The sequence below is a fragment of the Salarias fasciatus genome, chromosome 20, assembly GCF_902148845.1.
Source record: "Salarias fasciatus chromosome 20, fSalaFa1.1, whole genome shotgun sequence".
In the NCBI taxonomy this organism is placed as follows: Eukaryota; Metazoa; Chordata; class Actinopteri; order Blenniiformes; family Blenniidae; genus Salarias; species Salarias fasciatus.
Window position 1 is genome coordinate 1,339,427 of NC_043764.1, and position 18,264 is coordinate 1,357,690.

The 18,264-nt window shown below is 53.8% G+C and overlaps 2 protein-coding genes across 3 annotated transcripts in view; one reads left to right on the forward strand and one right to left on the reverse strand.

Moving 5' to 3' along the window:
* Positions 1–18,264, reverse strand: part of LOC115408444 (natural resistance-associated macrophage protein 2-like) — a 918,259-nt gene that overhangs the window by 813,885 nt on the left and 86,110 nt on the right. The gene's annotated exons all lie outside the window — the stretch shown is intronic.
* tfe3a (transcription factor binding to IGHM enhancer 3a) overlaps positions 636–18,264 on the forward strand; it is a 19,740-nt gene continuing 2,111 nt past the window's right edge. Inside the window, exons 1-10 of the mRNA XM_030119223.1 lie at positions 636–864; positions 6,841–6,939; positions 7,009–7,074; positions 7,165–7,327; positions 10,696–10,872; positions 11,848–11,946; positions 15,277–15,391; positions 15,686–15,742; positions 16,648–16,723; positions 17,350–17,497. Of these exons, the coding sequence (XP_029975083.1) occupies positions 719–864; positions 6,841–6,939; positions 7,009–7,074; positions 7,165–7,327; positions 10,696–10,872; positions 11,848–11,946; positions 15,277–15,391; positions 15,686–15,742; positions 16,648–16,723; positions 17,350–17,497 (1,146 nt within the window). The 5' untranslated portion in view covers positions 636–718. The remainder of the gene's footprint in view (positions 865–6,840; positions 6,940–7,008; positions 7,075–7,164; positions 7,328–10,695; positions 10,873–11,847; positions 11,947–15,276; positions 15,392–15,685; positions 15,743–16,647; positions 16,724–17,349; positions 17,498–18,264) is intronic.

Consider the following 18,264-nt stretch of genomic DNA (forward strand, 5'->3'; position numbering starts at 1 on the left):
TTTGTGTTGTTCAGTTTGATACTTTATGTCTGACTGAAGTTATTTCATTGATTTATTTTTTATTTAACTTATTTCATTGATTTGTTTTGCTCACTGTCTCAAATGTCTGGAATGGAATAAAATTAGTCTTCGTTCTATAACCTTTTTCTGCCACTGGAGAGAGTAAAGATGGAGAGATCTGCCTGATGTTTGCAGTAAAATGACAACGTCTAGTGAAGCAGACGCAGCATTTCCGCCCCGGGCTTCAAGTCGGGATGATTCGACAGATAAATCCATCCTTTTTCACGTTTTCACAGAAACACTGAAGGTCAAAAACTGAAATAAACTAAAACTCTAAAGACACAAAACGTCCATAAAGCATCCATTCATCCCGGACAGGAGAGGACAGGGACAACTGGACAGGTGAGGACATCTGAGGCCCCGTGAGGACAGCGACACCTGGACATGTGAGGACAGGACAGGACAGAGACGCCCGGACAGGTGAAGAGGACAGGAAAGCACGTTGACACCTGGACAGGTGAGGACAGGTCTTCAGTCCATCACAGGACAGAGAGACAGACGTTGACATCACAGCATGTTTTGGACAGTGAGCCTGGAGGGACCGCCCCCCCCCCCCCCCCCCCCTCCCCCTCCCCTCCTCCAGACTTTGATCCCGGCCTGTGGACTCCAGATAAATCTCCTCTTGTTTGTTCTCGTCTCGCCTTCAGTCTCTGAAGAAATGTCCTCCGTGATACCGGACCACATCCAGACTTCGGACCTGGACCCGGAGCCGGACCCGGACCCGGAGCCGCGGGAGGCCGGAGTCCTGCAGCCGCAGACCGTCTTCGTCATCCTGGACTCGGCTGAAAGTCTGAATGTGGTCCGGTGAGTGCGGAAGTTGTTGGAATAAGGTCTGAGCTGCAGTTTCTCTCCCAAATCCGGCTCAAACGTCAACCTACCGCCGTCATCCTGGAGCCGAACTGACACTCAGACTGTACAGATGAAGACTCGTTCGTCTGACTTGTCAAGACCACACGCGGGTTTTAGGAGGAAGATTTAAAACCTTAACTTCAAAGTTTTATTATGAGGTCTGGCGTCTGTCTGCGTCTCCGACCGGAGTCCATTCAAAAATCAGTGGTTTTAACTCCGCTCGGCTCGCCGTGACTCGGGGTCTGTCAGAAGTGTTCAGTAAATCGGTTCATTGATTCTTGGCGTCACGTTGTGAACACAGAATGTCACAGACAGGACCTGTAAGAGGTGTTCAGCAAATCGGCCCATCGATTCTGAACTCCGGGTGTCAATACAGCAGCTGAGACTTCAAATCACGCTGTGGATGTTAAACATATGCGGGCAGGAGGTCGTGGACTGTGTACTCTTGATTCCGTATTGAAGAGAAAACTCTAAAAGAAATAATAATTCTGTTTAGACTTGATTAAGATGCGAGTTGAGTTTCTAGGATACAGTATGTCTACATTTCAGACATTTCTAAAGGAGTCTGGTGTAGTGTGCTGCTGGAGGCTCAGCGCACCAGACTCCGTTGAAAAAAAGCAGTTTTTAAAATGTACCAGCTTCCTGATGAAAGACTGAAGTAACAAAGCGCGTCTGTTAATTCTGTTTATTCAGAGAAATCAGTTTACGGAATTAATACCTCACTTTCAAACCACACACCACAATATCTGCATAGTGGTAATAATGATAACTAATACCGCTTCAGGCGTGTTTCCTGGAGGACGCGTCTGAATTTCATGATTTTTGCTTTTCTTTTTTTTTCTTTTTCCGCAGTTTGTTTTCGTTACGGTTCTAGAAGCTTGGCACGCCAGACTCCGTTCAAAAATCCATTTTTTATTAATTGAGTTGTTTTATTTACTGGTGACAGAAACGGGTCGACTTTTATTCTGCTCCGGTCAAATCGGCTCCTGTTCAGAGGAGCTGGAACACTCAGTGATGCGAGGAAGGCAGAAAACATGATGCCGAACTAAAGAAAAGAGAGAACCGAGCCGCTGTGACTCGTTTCAGACGCTCCAGGAGGAGAGTTCTTCTAGATTCGATTGGTTTTGTGTGTAATCTGGTTCTTCATGTTTGTGGGGGATTTGCACTCCAGACTCCGTTCAAAAATCTGCTGAATCATCAATGGTTTAGTTTTTAAAAACACTCAGCTCCTGAGTTTCCTCTGACAGCTGTGGTTTCTGTTGAACTCCTGCTGCTGCAGCCGAAACATCACGGCGTTAAAATCCAGGGGAGGAGTCGCGTCCTCCGGCGGTCTGGAAGCATCCAGCCTGTGCTCAGAGGCTCCAGGGAAATGTGCAGCTTCTGAATGGAGTCTGGTGGGAAGCAGCTGAGCAGGCGGGTCGCTTCCGTCCAACTGTCGGCGAGACGTGGAGGACACGTCCGGAGGGACACGTCCGGTTCTCTGACGCTTGAGCGCAAGACGAGCGCCGGGGGGGGGGGGGGGGGGGGGGGCGGGGGGGGGGGGCGGGGGGGGGGGGGGGCGGGGGGCGGGGGGCTGGATTTCTGACATTCGGTCTTCAAAGCGAGAGGAAAAGAGAAAGTGAAGAGTTGTTTGTGGACGGACTGATGGCTGGGTGGGGAGGAGGAGGAGGGGGGTTTGTTGTTGTGACAGTCTGACCTCTGACCCTCTACTAATGACTCATCCACAACGAATGATTTTCCCAGGAGAAGCAGAAGCAGAAGCAGACAGGCCCGGCTTGCCCCCCTCTTGCCCCCCTCTTGCCCCCCTCTTGTCCCCGTCTCATCCCCGTCTCGTCTGTCTTGTCCCCCACTCTAACTCTGCTGACCCCAGGACTAATCCAGTCTGATCCAGATGTTTGGTTTTCTCTCCCTCCAGATGTTTAGTCAACAGCTGTTTGTCCCACTGAGGTTTCACACCATGAAGACGCTCTGAGGACATTCTGTCTCCTGTTTGGGGTCTTTGTTCTTCATGTTGTGTAAATGAAATGTGACGCTGCAGTAAAGTGACACACACAAAGGGTATTTTTCAAAGGGCCCCGCCCTCACCTGTCAAATTTCGTGCGGACTGAATTTCAGTAAAGTGGTAGAGGAATTTATTCAAAGATATGCCCAAAGATCAGGACATACAGTATATATAAAGTCTACTCACCTGCAAAGCAAGCCTGTAAAAAGAATCTCTTCCTGTCATTAAGTGGGGAGTATTTTCAATCGATGTAATCTTTGTCGCTTTACGTGACAAAGCAATTTAAAAACATAACATTGGTCCTAGAAACATTTGTTCTATCTTCAAAGTAAAGTTGTGTAACAACCTGAGCGGACTGTTTACAACAACTGATTATAAAACCTGCAGTGTGTCACTGAGTAACAAGGAGTCAGACGGCGGCAGCGTCCCGGACGGCGGCGTCCCGGACGGCGCCGTCCCAGCGCTGTCCGGACAGCGGCGTCCCGGACGGCGCTCCCGTCTCAGATCCAGCGGGGGAAATGCTGCTGTTCCTGTTCATCCCCGAAAAGGTGTGTGACTTTATTTAGGTAGTTTACACAATATTGCACTGGCGACAGAGTTACTTTGATGCGCTGGCGCCACAAGAGGATGTGGGAACCAGCAGAGCCTCGACTGGGTCTGGACGGAGGAGACAGGACCTGAAGAACCGCGACTGAAATGCACAATACACTCTAAAGTATAGAAAATTATTTATTTAATCAGTGATGTGAAGCCAGCAGCCTGGAAAATAACATATGAACTAAAGGGAGGTTAAATACAGACAGAAGACGTTTAGTCAAACATTTTATGAAAACTTCTATAAATTGTCTTTAATTGAAGCAGCACCAGCAGCGGGGGGCACGCGCCGCCCTCGGTGGACTGAGTCCCGGGTCCTGTTCGGTCCTGTGCTGTGTCCCGTTCGGTCCGAGGTGCGTCTCGGTGGGACCGTCCCCGCTGTGGGGAGGAGACCGGGCCGCGGTGCCGCTGTCTGACTCTGAGACATCATAAAACAAAATAAAACTCTGAGCTGTACAGCATGAGTCGGCTTCATTATTTGTAATATCAGGGTTAAATTAACGGATCTATAACCTGCTCAGACCTCAGCCGTTGTCCGGTCGTCCAGGTGACGCTGCTCACCGCTGCCGTGAACAGCGTCCTCCAGACTGCGTTTTTCTGTTCTCCTTGATTTCAGTTTTTATTCTTCCAAAGAGCTCCTCCTGATTTCTCTCCACCTCAGACCTGAGAGGATCCATTTCCAGCTCCCAAAAGTTTCTTTTTTCGCCAAAATCGCTCCTTTTCCGTGTTTGACCTCACTGGGCGCGGCTTGGGAACTATGAATATTTCAGGGCGGAACATTGTTAATGACGATCGAATTCAGCCGCCGCATTTATCAACACCCGATCACTCAAACGCTGAGATCGGCGAGGTACGGAAGTTTCTGTAATGCCGTGCGAGCCCCGTCGTACGATGAGCTCACCGCTCAGATATACACCCCTTTGAAAGATGGATTGATAAATGAGGGCCACGGTGAGCTCTGCAGCACTCACTTGCGCTCTCTGTTCACCAGACGAGGCGCCACTCCTCTTTATTTTTCAGTGACAAACCGGAAACCAGAACTAAACAACACATCCTTCGAAGATTGTCTATTGCAACACAATGACAGATATCGCACTCCAACAGGGGTGCGTGCGTCCGCTGGAGGGCCCGGGGTAATGCGTGCGTTTGTGCGCGCGTATTGGAATCCTCTCGCGGGCCGGATTGGACGGTTCATCGGGCCACATTTGGCCCGCGGGCCGCTAATTGCCGACCCCTGCTCTACAGGCTCTGACCCCTCCTCCTCTCAACTGTTTTGTTTAGTAGAAAAGTCTTTAAGTTTCGCCTGTTTCCACATGTGTCTCCCTGTATTGCTGTTGTGCTGCGCGCTTTGTCGGAGTAATGAAACACTGCTACAAGTTTAGTTCCGCGTGGGAAAAAAAAAAAAAAAAAAGTTTTGTTCCACATAGACCAGGCCGGTTCATAAAAGATAAGATTCGGGGTTTTATTGTTTTTTTTTTGTTTTTTTTCCATAAAATGATGTGAAAATTGCCTTTTTTAATTTAAAGGGGGGGTTATCGTGCAAAATCCACTTTATTGAGCTTTGTATAAAGCTAAAGTGTCATTTCCTCATTAAAAAGACGCCTGGAGTTGTTTCCAGAACCATTCACGCATATTTGAGCAATCCCTGAGTCTCCCCCTGGCAGCCATGTTGAGGCTGAAACGCTCGGTTCTGCACAGCTCCGCCCATAATGCACAGCTCCGCCCGTAATGCCCAGCTCCGCCCATAATGCACAGTGCCGCCCATAATGCACAGCGCCGCCCATAATGCACAGCGCCGCCCATAATGCACAGCGCCGCCCATAATGCACAGCTCTGCCCGTAATGCACAGCTCCGCCCGTAATGCACAGCGCCGCCCATAATGCACAGCGCCGCCCATAATGCACAGCGCCGCCCATAATGCACAGCGCCGCCCGTAATGCACAGCTCCGCCCGTAATGCACAGCGCCGCCCATAATGCACAGCGCCGCCCATAATGCACAGCTCCGCCCCAGATCTAATGTAGTCTGCACAGCTCCTCCTGCACAGCTCGTGCTCCCTCCCCTCTCAGGGGCGGGGAAATACGTAGCAAATAGCTGAGATGGACGCTCTGAGGGGGGCGTGTCTCTAAACTGAGGAGCTTCTTAAAGAGACAGGGACCCATTTCCAGTGGTTTGAGGCAGCCTGATGCAGAGGAGCTTTGATTTCAGTTGTTTTGGACACGTAATACCACTCCTTTAAACTTTGCTTGGAGGGAATATTTTTTTCACCAGACATTTTGACCGGTGGTGTTAAAATATGTCGGACTTCGGCAGATTTTACCGGTCAAAGTCTGGTAATTACTGGATAAAGGAAACCCAGGCTGGTTAGCTGGTTGATTATTTGGTTAATTAGTTGACCAGTTGGTTAGTTAGTTGATAAGTTGATTGGTTGGTTAGCTTTGTCTTTGGGGACAGTGGTTGTTTGGTTGGTCAGTCAGTTGATGAACTGGTTGGTTGGTTGGTTTTTAGGTTAGCTGGTTGGTTGGCGTTTTGGTTTTCAGGTTAGCTGATTAGTTGTTAGCTGGGTGGTTAGCTGTTTGGTTTTTAGGTTAGCTGGTCTGTTAGCTGGTTGGTTAGCTGGTCTGTTAGCTGGTTGGTTAGCTGGTCTGTTAGCTGGTTGGTTAGCTGGTCTGTTAGCTGGTCTGTTAGCTGGTCTTTTAGCTGGTTGGTTAGCTGTTTGGTTTTTAGGTTAGCTGGTCTGTTAGCTGGTTGGTTAGCTGGTTGGTTAGCTGGTTGGTTAGCTGGTTGGTTAGCTGGTCGGTTAGCTGGTTGGTTAGCTGGTCTGTTAGCTGGTTGGTTAGCTGGTCTTTTAGCTGGTCTTTTAGCTGGTCTGTTAGCTGGTTGGTTAGCTGGTCTGTTAGCTGGTCTTTTAGCTGGTCTGTTAGCTGGTCTGTTAGCTGGTTGGTTAGCTGGTCTGTTAGCTGGTCTGTTAGCTGGTCTTTTAGCTGGTTGGTTAGCTGTTTGGTTTTTAGGTTAGCTGGTTGGTTAGCTGGTCTGTTAGCTGGTCTTTTAGCTGGTTGGTTAGCTGTTTGGTTTTTAGGTTAGCTGGTCGGTTAGCTGGTTGGTTAGCTGGTCTGTTAGCTGGTCTTTTAGCTGGTCGGTTAGCTGGTCTGTTAGCTGGTTGGTTAGCTGTTTGGTTTTTAGGTTAGCTGGTTGGTTAGCTGGTCTGTTAGCTGGTCTTTTAGCTGGTTGGTTAGCTGTTTGGTTTTTAGGTTAGCTGGTCGGTTAGCTGGTCGGTCGTCTGGCTTCGTCTCCGTGGATACTCCGTGGTTGACGCGTTGTCTTGTCGTTGCCAGGGTGGAGTCTGGGATTGTTGCGGACATCGAGATTGACGGTCTGCTGCCGTCTGACTCGGACACCTTCTACCAGATCAAGAGTCAGCCAATCAGCATCAGGTGGGAATCCTGCCGCCGCCCACTTCCTGTTGCCGCCGCCACGCTGACCTTTCCTCCCTCCTCCTTCAGTTCGTCGGCAGCGGGCTCCTCCTCCTCGCCTTCCTCCTCCTCTCTGCCGTCCGTCATGTCGTCCAGGTAACGAGCGCTTCCTGTCGGCGGGCCGGCGTCGCGCACTGGGCCGAGTCGGCCCGTGGACACGTCCTGCCGTCCTTTCGTCCTCCACAGGGTCCTGATGCGGCAGGACCTGATGCGCCAGCAGGCGTTGGAGGAGCAGCAGAAGGAGGCGCAACGGCGGCGGCTGCGCTGCGACGCCGCCTCCTCGCCCATCAGCGTGTCGACGGCCGCCTCCTGCTCGCCGCCCGCTCAGGTTCCCGTGGAGGTGCTGAAGGTGAGGAACGGCGGCGCAGACGGAACCGTCGCTGCTCTTCTGGAGAACAGACGAGAGTTCTGACGCCGGCCGTGGAAAAGCAGTTTCCAGTTTTAGAAAGACTCGATGAGATCGTGACGATCCGAGTCCCGCTTCAGGGGAACGTCGGGTTCTGGCTTTCAGTCGTTTTTGTTTCTTTAGTTTTTCAGACAACATTAAAGAACCACTAATCAGACCTGACCGGGAAAGAACACCGAGACTCAGGGAACCCAATCAAGTGTTGAACTCAGACGTAAATCCAGACCTTAGACCTCGCAGGATTCAGAAGACCTGTCCTTTCTAGTAGCTGGGCGGAGTGAGCCTGGATCCAGTCTTCGGTGCTGTCAGCCACTTCCTTCTTCCGGCCAGCCACTTCCTGCTTCCGGCCAGCCACTTCCTTCTTCCGGCCAGCCACTTCCTTCTTCCGGCCAGCCACTTCCTGCTTCCGGCCAGCCACTTCCTTCTTCCGGCCAGCCACTTCCTTCTTCCGGCCAGCCACTTCCTGCTTCCGGCCAGCCACTTCCTTCTTCCGGCCAGCCACTTCCTGCTTCCGGTTAGCCACTTCCTGTTTCCGGCTAGCTGAGCAAAGCTCCCCTGCAATGACGTATATAGATACTAGACCGCTCGCTGCTCGGCGGACAGCAGCGGCGCCATGGCAAATCGGCGCTGACTTCCGGTAGGGGCAGGAAGCTGTGGGCGCCAAGTAATCCAGGGTCAATACAGACTTCAAGGCTGCTGGTCGTCACTGATGGGACAATATGTGTTATGTTATGGCTTTGACTGTTAGCAGACAGTAAAATCTCTGTCCTCGGCACGTTGTCATGGCGACCACAGCATCGTGCGCACAAATTACTAATTCGTTCCCCCGAATTACTGCTATCATTCATGTACTTGAACAGTCCAGTGAAGTTAGCAGCATATTGACAGATACGGACTTTCGGTCTCAATAACTCTTTAACAAAACGTCAGTAACACACAAAGGGCGCCTCCATCCCATCGTTGTGAGCTGGACGACATGCTACAAGCTCATTTTTATTAAAAGTGTGTGTCTATCAAGCAGCAGAAACAATATTGATTTCCATCAGCAGCCGGTCCTGCTGTGGGGTTCAGGGACCGTCTACAACTTACAAGACGCTGCAACAGTGAAGACAAACACCAAAAAAAACAAAAAACAAAACCAAAACGTAATCCCACCACTGGGATTCACTGCAGCGTCACCATAATCACCACAACCTTCATTTGTCTCCTATCAGACTTATTGGACATGGCGTTTGTCTTCACTGCTGCAGCGTCTTGTAAGTTGTCGACGGCCCCTGAACCCCGCAGCTCCCAGCTGCTCATAGAAATCAATACTGTTTCTGTCAGAACAGAAACAATGCCAAATAAGAAAGTTCGTGTTTTAAACAACTTTTCTCCAATTCAAATGATTCGGCTGGACTTTCACAGCTGCTCAGACCCACAGACCTTGGAACAGTTGCTTTTTTCCTCCCACAAAAATGGCCATAAAAAGTGTCTGGAGGAGTAATTCTTGCAGTCAGAACATACACAGTATTGATGTAAGACATTAACATACACAGAGGGTTTTCAGAGTAACGTGAAAAATAAAGTAAGTAGTGTAATAACAAATGAAGTCAATTTAATCAGAAGAGCTTCATCGAATACAGCGGACACTCGTTTCTAGAATAATTAAAACTGACTGAGTGAAACAGCCAAAGGAAGACAAGAAATGGACAAAATGAAAGCATGAAACACAGTAAAGCAACAAAAAATAGAAAAGTTTATTTACAGGACATGACAGAAGTGCTCACTGACATATTGAATGAACTGAAAGTCCTTTATTTGTCCCTCATGGGGAAACTGCAGGGCTGCAGCAGCAAAAACAACACGGAAAGAAAAATAGAAAAATACAAAGCCAGCTATACAAGAAAAAGTTAAATGCAATTTGTATGTAAAATTAGGATAGATATAATTAAATAAGTAACAGGAATATACTGACCGACACAACTAAGTATTAAATATAAATTAATTATAATTTAAATACAAATTAAGACATATATAATTAATAGATATAAACTGACAGATAAATTAAATATAATTTACATAAAGATCTAAGACAGATATAATGAAATAAATAACAGAGATAAGATAACAGACATGGTGAGTGCTCCGCAGTAACGTCTGTACTTTTCAGTGTCAGATATGATCGAGCCGTGCTGTTCACCGTCTCAAACATTTCTAGTTCATTTACACGTTCTGATGACAGAAGCAGCCTTGTCCTCCGTCAGCAGGCCAGGAGCTCCTGAGGAGAACCGGCTCCGCTGCAGTCCCTGAAGAACCCTCCAGTGCTGGTCTGGCTCTCCTGAGGAGAACCGGCTCCGCTGCAGTCCCTGAAGAACCCTCCAGTGCTGGTCTGGGGCTCCTGGCTGCTGTTCTCAACGTGTCTCCAGCATTGTGACTTGATTCCAACACAGAGGTTTACTGTATCTTGGTAAATCACCAAACACAAAGTCGCACACCGTGCTGGATCCCGCTCTGAATCCGCTTTTTGCCACTACTGGAAGTCAGCTGCGATTGGCCGTCTCTCGGGGCGGCGAGCGTCTCGTTCTATACACGTCGTTGCTCCCCCGACTCGCACTCACAGTCCAGGTTTGATCAGTTTGTAAGAAACCCGGATCACCTTCCTGCCAGGTCACCTGTCGAGGTGGGCCGTCTTCTTTTCTTAAGTCCCATGTTTCTTGGAAGGACTCGTAGCTCATGGACGCCCCCTTGTGGATGAAACGGGAGTAGGTTGCGACACCTTTCAGAGTCCTTCCTCTGAGGGCTGGACGTCAGAATCACAGCGGCTCCGGCGTAGATCCTGCTGGACTCCGGCTTCCTGGCGGCTGCAGGCGGAGCGCCGTCCGGGGCTTCAGGAGGGAGCCGAGCAGAACGTTCTCTGGAACATGAATCCTGTTCTGGAGCTCCCCGTCACCAGAATGGTTTAAGCGGCACGGAGACGGGTTCCCTCGTGGTCTCCAGCCTCCCACCGTCCCGGGTGCCTCGTCTGCTCTGGACTCCGTCCTGAGGCTCGGCGGTCTTCAGCTCTCGAAGCCGGTCGGTCCTTTACGAACCTGCGAGGATTCATCTGAAGTCGATACTGTCAGAATTCTAGAAATGATGACTTCTCTCCAAATCATGTTCTTCTGTAGAACCCGGCTGAATGTTTCTACCGGTGTCGGTACCGGCCGACCTCCTTCACTCCCACGGTCCTTCAGCTGCGGACCGGACCGGACCGGAGTCTGTCCGCCAGGAGACAGACCCGCCGCGGAGTTTAGTCCGTCTGACGAGCGTCTCTGACCCCGTCCCCGCAGGTCCAGACCCACCTGGAGAACCCCACCAGGTACCACATCCAGCAGGCCCAGAGGCAGCAGGTCCGCCGGTACCTGTCCACCCACACGGCCAATCAGCAGCCAGCACTCATGGCAAGCCCCTCCCCCGAGGACAGCTCCGCCCCCTCGCCGTCCGCAGACAGCAGCCCCAAACAAGAAGTGAGTGTGTGTGTGTGTGTGCGCACACGTGTATATGTGTGTGTGTGTGCGTGTGTCTGTGTGTGTGTGTGTGTGTCTGTTTCCGTGTGTGTGTGTGCGCGTGTGTGTGTGTGTGTGTGTGTGTGTGTGTGTGTGTGTGTGTGTGTGTGTTCTTGTATTTCTATCCTTGTGGGGCCAAATGTCCCCACAAGGATAGCAAAACGTGGAACGACGTGCCTTGTGGGACCTTTTTCCGGTCCTAAGTAGGAGAAACAGTGTTTTCTTGACCATGTTGTTGTTACTGAAAAAAGTAAAAGTGCAAAAACATTTCTTTAGGGTTAGGCTTTGTTGTGGTGTGGGTTAGGGTTAGGGTAAGGGTCAGGGTTAGGGGCTAGACATGAATGGGAGTCAATGGACGGTCCCCACAAGGATAGAAATAAAAGACTGAGCGTGTGTGTGTGTGTGTGTGTGTGTGTGTGTGTGTGTGTGTGTGTGTGTGTGTGTGTGTGTGTGTGTGTGTGTGTGTGTGTGTGTGTGTGTGGGCGCGCGCGCGCGCGCGTGCGTGCGTGCGTGCGTGCGTGTGTGTGTCTGTTTCCGTGTGTGTGTGTGTGTGTGTGTGTGTGTGTGTGTGTGTGTGCGTGCGTGCGTGTGTGTGCGTGCTGACTCAGCAGGTCCAGAGGATCTGACTCAGAGTCCAACAGTTTCCTGGAGCTGAGTCAGTGTTTAAACTGCTGATCATTCATTCATTCATTCACCTCACGACTCATATGAACCAGCTGAGGCTGCGTGAAACACAGCTGTTAAATCCATCCATCCATCCATCCATCCATCCATCCATCCCTCTGCTCTTGTTTTCATACTGAGATGTGTCGTTTCAGATGCAACACTTTCATTCATTCACTGGTTCATCAGTTCATTTCAGACTCACTGGTTCATCAGTGGTTTCCATGGCGATGAGCCAGTGAAGATTAGCTGCGCTCTGATTGGCTCTTTCAGATGGAGGACACGGTCATCGATGACATCATCAGCCTGGAGTCCAGTCTCGGCGAGAATTTTCTGACGCTGATCGACTCAGGAATCCCGCTCGCTACCACGGTAACGCCACCGCCGCAGGAACACGCCACCGCACGAACACACCACCGCACGAACACGCCACCGCACGAACACGCCACCGCACGAACACGCCACCGCACGAACACACCACTGCCGCACGAACATGCCACCGCACGAACACGCCACTGCCGCACGGACACGACACTGCACGAACACGCCACTGCCGCACGGACACGCCACCGCACGAACACGCCACCGCACGAACACGCCACCGCACGAACACGCCACCGCACGAACACGCCACTGCCGCACGGACACGCCACCGCACGAACACGCCACCGCACGAACACGCCACCGCACGAACACGCCACTGCTGCACGGACTCGCCACCGCACGAACACGCCACTGCCGCACGAACACGCCACTGCCGCACAAACACGCCACTGCACGAACACGCCACTGCACGAACACGCCACTGCCGCACAAACACGCCACCGCACGAACACGCCACTGCCGCACAAACACGCCACCGCACGAACACGCCACTGCCGCACAAACACGCCACTGCACGAACACGCCACTGCCGCACAAACACGCCACTGCACGAACACGCCACTGCCGCACAAACACGCCACTGCACGAACACGCCACTGCCGCACGGACATGCCACCGAACGAACATGCCACCGCCGCACGAACACGCCACTGCCGCACGGACACGCCACCGCACGAACATGCCACTGCCGCACGGACACGCCACCGCACGAACATGCCACTGCCGCACAGACACGCCACTGGCGCACGGACACGCCACCGCACGAACACGCCACTGCCGCACGGACATGCCACCGCACGAACATGCCACTGCCACACAAACACGCCACCGCACGAACATGCCACTGCCGCACAAACACGCCACTGCACGAACACGCCACTGCCGCACGGACACGCCACCGAACGAACACGCCACCGCCGCACAGACACGCCACCGCACGAACACGCCACTGCTGCACGAACACTGCCACTGCCGCACAGACACGCCACTGCCGCAGGAACACGCCACTGCCGCACAGACACGCCACTGCCGCACGGACACGCCACTGCCGCAGGAACACGCCACTGCCGCACGAACACGCCACTGCCGCACGAACACGCCACCGCACGAACACGCCACTGCCGCACGAACACGTCACCGCCACGCCGCCACCGCGGGAACACACCAACACACACCAGGGTTCTAGCATTAGCTTTGTTGGACTGACACCTGCTTCTCATGCTGTCAGCATTAGCGTTAGCAATGATGACATCACTCCAGGTCACCAGTGCCCATTAGCATTACGGCGGCTAACTCACCGTCCCGTTAGCATCAGTGGTTCCACTACAGGGGCGGAGCCTGAGAGCTGGACCCAGTATCACTTCACTTTTCCACAGACAGAGTTAGAGTGTGTGTGTGTGTGTGTGTGTGTGTGTGTGTGTGTGTGTGTGTGTGTGTGTGTGTGTGTGTGTGTGTGTGTGTGTGTGTGTGTGTGTGTGTGTGTGTGTGTGTGTGTGTGTGTGTGTCAGGGAGATAATGAAGCAGTTTTTTGTCGGTGAAGAGACGTTTCCTCATTTCGAGCGGCGGCGCAGCAGAAAGGGGAAGCGCCGCCGAGCAGAGTGCTGACTGACTCAGAGTGTGTGTGTGTGTGTGTTCGGTTGTACGTGTGCAAACCTGGGAAAACATGCGGATTTTGGTGATTCTGCCGGAGCATGAGAAGCGGAGGATTAAATCGGAGGTAAAGCTGTTTGTTTTTTCCAACCTTTGACCTTCGACCTTTGATCTTGGGCTCCAGCGTTGAGAGCAGAGCAGCGGCTCCAGCGCCGGCTGACCCGGGTTTCACCGGGTTTCACCGCCCGGAGCTGCAGCTCTGGATTCACTGAGGTTGTGAGAGAATCGGTGAAACGTGTTGCTGTGAGAGAGCGAGGGGAGGAAACGCTGCATCGCTTCACTGTCCGCTGTGAGAACCCACGTGTCCCACGCTGACAACGGACACTTGAATGCAGCACGGTGCTGGAGCTCAAAGCCCGGGTTCAGAAAGAACCGGCCGAGCGACGGTGAGGCTCCGCCCACAGCGTTCCCATGGAAACGCTGCAGTTCTCACGGTGGTCGGGGAACCATGGGGTTCCTGCCGACGCCATGTTTCCTGGGAGCCTTGCTGCCGGGCCGGGCCGGACTGTGAGCCAGCTGCTGGGCCCGGGGCCGGGGCCGGGGCCGGGCCCGGGGCCGGGGCCAGGGCCGGGGCCGGGGCCGGGGCCGGGGCCGGGGCCGGGGCCGGGGCCGGGGCCGGGGCCGGGGTCGGGGCCGGGGCCGGGGCCGGGGTCGGGGCCGGGGTCGGGGTCGGGGCCGGGGCCGGGCGGAGGATGGGAAGCTGGCGTCTGCAGCGTTACTGCTGGAGTGCCTGGCAGGGCTTCCTGAGCTGCTCTCTCCCGGGTTCTCCAGTAGACCGGTCTGTGGAGCAGAACCGACTTTCAGAGTTCTGATCTGTGACACCTTGAGAAGATAATCTGGAACCATGTCTGCAGTGGTGCAGCGGACCACAAACGGTTCCCACATGATGCACCAGCAAGTCCGGATCCCCGAGGTACCGGATGATCCGGATCCCCGAGGTACCGGATGATCCAGGTCTCCGAGGTACCGGATGATCCAGGTCTCCGAGGTACCGGATGATCCGGATCCCCGAGGTACCGGATGATCCGGATCCCCGAGGTACCGGATGATCCAGGTCTCCGAGGTACCGGATGGTAAATGGACTACACTTATATAGCGCTTTTTCCTCTGCATTAGCAGAGCCCAAAGCGCTTCACACTGCAGTATCACATTCACCCATTCACTCCACACTGGGTGGAGCCACAGCTGTCCTGGAGCAGCCCGACGCCATCGGCCCCTCCCACCGCCAACCATTCACTCTCACTGCTCTCAAGTGAAGTGTCTTGCCCAAGGACACAACGACAGTTTTACGCCTGCGGGAGCGGGGATCGAACCGCCAACATTCTGGTTATGAGACGATCCGGGTCCGGGTCCCCGAGGTCCCGGATGATCCGGGTCCCAGAGATACCGGATGATCCGGATCCCCGAGGTACCGGATGATCCGGGTCCCCGAGGTACCGGATGATCCGGGTCCCCGAGGTACCGGATGATCCGGGTCCCCGAGATACCGGATGATCCGGGTCCCCGAGGTACCGGATGATCCGGGTCCCCGAGATACCGGATGATCCGGATCCCCGAGGTACCGGATGGTCCGGGTCACCGGGGTACCTGAGGTTTCAGAAGCGTCTGCAGACTGGTTTCCGGACGTTTCAGCTGACGTGGTTCTGCGCTCTGATTGGTCCGTTGCAGCTGCCGGTGTCAGGACACATGCTGGACGTGTACGGCGGCGGCGGGTTGGCCACGCCCACCGTGACTGTGAGCAACAGCTGCCCGGCCAACCTGGCTGTGAAGAGAGAGATGAGCGGTACACACACACACACACACACACACACACACACACACACACCTGATTGGCTCTTCATTTAAGCCCCTCCTCCAACTTTCCTCCTGTAAATAAAATCTGTTCAGCGGTTTGATGATTCAGCATCACCACTTCCTCTGGACACACACACACACACACACACACACACACACACACACACACACACACACACAGTCTTCCTGGTTCTGCAGGAGCTCAGCAGAGGCTCCGCCGGTTGAACCCGGACCAGGAGGTTCTGGAAGGTTCTGACGTTCTGCTCTTGTCGGCTTGTTGCAGATGTGGAGGCTAAAGCTCTGGTGAAGGAGAGGCAGAAGAAGGACAACCACAACCTGAGTGAGTACGGACCCGGACCCGGAACCGGACCTGGAACCGGACAGGGAGCCGGACGGGACCGGTTCAGGCTGCTCTCGCCGCCGTTCTAAAGGTTGTGTTGTGGTTCTGTGGCTGCGGTGCAGAGCCTGGGAACAGTGTGTCCACCTTCTCCTGAGACATGTCTGTTTCCATGGCAACGGCAGAAACACGGAAAACCATGAAGTTCTCCTGTTGGTTCTCCAGATGGTTCTGTAGAGAACATCAACAACGGAGAACACAGAGAACAGCAGGACCAGGACCAGGCCCGGGACCAGGACCATCAGCAGGGTTCATATCCGCCTGTCTGGAAGCAGAACTTGTTTCCAGGAAGTTCCTCCTCATTACGGTTCTCAAATCGTTGCCTGCTCAGTGTCTCTGAGCTCCGTTGTCGTGGAAACAGACCCAAAAGACCCCCGGAGCCTGAAGACGTCAGTCGGTGTGACGGTAGTTCCGGTTCATCGCGTCGGTGTCTTTAAGACAGTCCTCCTCTCCGTCTGTAAGAACGTCTGAATTTAAACTGACACAACGGCCTGATGCAGCGCTGCTGTGAGCCTGCCGGCCTGCAGGGGGCAGCGTGACGCCACCGCGGCCTCAGAGCCAATCACAAGCCTGGAAAGAACTTCAATAAGGGATGCAAGGAAGTGAGGAAGCAAGACGTGAAAACAAGCCGGGTGTTCTGGAGCTGAACAGGAAGTGGCGCCGGGTGTTCTGGAGCTGAACAGGAAGTGGCGCCGGGTGTTCTGGAGCGGTGGAACGTGCTGTCAGTCTGGTTCTGGTTCCTGCCGGTTCCTCCGTGGTTTCAACACGTTCAGCGCAGCAGCAGCTTCTGCTGCAGCGCTCTCTTTCAGAAAACACAGAAATTAATGAAGTTTTGTTTTTTCTTTCAGTCGAGAGGCGCCGGCGCTTCAACATCAACGACCGCATCAAAGAGCTCGGAGCGCTGATCCCCAAATCCTCCGACCCGTCAGTGTCCCACTGCTAATGCTAACCGTACCAGAGACACTGCTGCTAATGCTAACTGTACCAGAGACACTGCTGCTAATGCTAACCGTACCAGAGACACTGCTGCTAATGCTAACCATACCAGAGACACTGCTGCTAGTACTGCTAATGCTACACAGACACTGCTGCTAATGCTAACCGTACCAGAGACACTGCTGCTAATGCTAACCATGCCAGAGACACTGCTGCTAATGCTAACCGTACCAGAGACACTGCTGCTAATGCTAACCATACCAGAGACACTGTTGCTAATGCTAACCATACCAGAGACACTGCTGCTAATGCTAACTGTACCAGAGACACTGCTGCTAATGCTAACCATACCAGAGACACTGTTGCTAATGCTAACCATACCAGAGACACTGCTGCTAGTACTGCTAATGCTACACAGACACTGCTGCTAATGCTAACCATACCAGAGACACTGTTGCTAATGCTAACCATACCAGAGACACTGCTGCTAGTACTGCTAATGCTACAGAGACACTGCTGCTAGCTCTCCCACTTCTGTTACTGTCAGTGTGTTGCACCTCGTTAAGTTTGTCACTGCCACGCTAACGAGGCTCGGCCTCTGATTGGCTGCTCAGGGAGACCCGGTGGAACAAGGGAACCATCCTGAAGGCGTCGGTGGACTACATCCGCAAGCTGCAGAAGGAGCAACTCCGAGCCCGAGAGATGGAGGAGCGGCAGAGGAGGCTGGAGAACACCAACCGCTCCCTGCTGCTCCGCATCCAGGTGAGGAGGAGGGGGTGGAGTCAGGAGGAGGGGGCGGGGTCAGGAGGAGGAGGGGGTGGAGTCAGGAGGAGGAGGGGGTGGAGTCAGGAGGAGGGGTGGAGTCAGGAGGAGGGGGCGGGGTCAGGAGGAGGAGGGGGTGGAGTCAGGAGGAGGGGTGGAGTCAGGAGGAGGGGGCGGGGTCAGGAGGAGGAGGGGGTGGAGGCAGGAGGAGGGGTGGAGTCAGGAGGAGGGGGCGGGGTCAGGAGGAGGAGGGGGTGGAGTCAGGAGGGGGCGGGGTCAGGAGGAGGATGGGTGGAGTCAGGAGGAGGGGGCGGGGTCAGGAGGAGGGGTGGAGTCAGGAGGAGGGGCGGGGTCAGGAGGAGGAGGGGGTGAGTCAGGAGGAGGAGGGGTGGAGTCAGGAGGAGGGGCGGGGTCAGGAGGAGGAGGGGGTGAGTCAGGAGGAGGAGGGGTGGAGTCAGGAGGAGGGGCGGGGTCAGGAGGAGGGGCGGGGTCAGGAGGAGGATGGGTGGAGTCAGGAGGAGGGGGCGGGGTCAGGAGGAGGGGTGGAGTCAGGAGGAGGGGCGGGGTCAGGAGGAGGAGGGGGTGAGTCAGGAGGAGGAGGGGTGGGGTCAGGAGGTTGGGGGGGATGGAGTCAGAAGGAGGAGGGGTGGGGTCAGCAGGTTGGGGTGGAGTCAGGAGGTGGAGGAGGAGGAGGAGGGGGGGCTGGAGTTGGGAGGCGGAGTCAGCAGGGGAGGAGGATCAGGTGGAGTTGGGAGGTGGATGAGGGG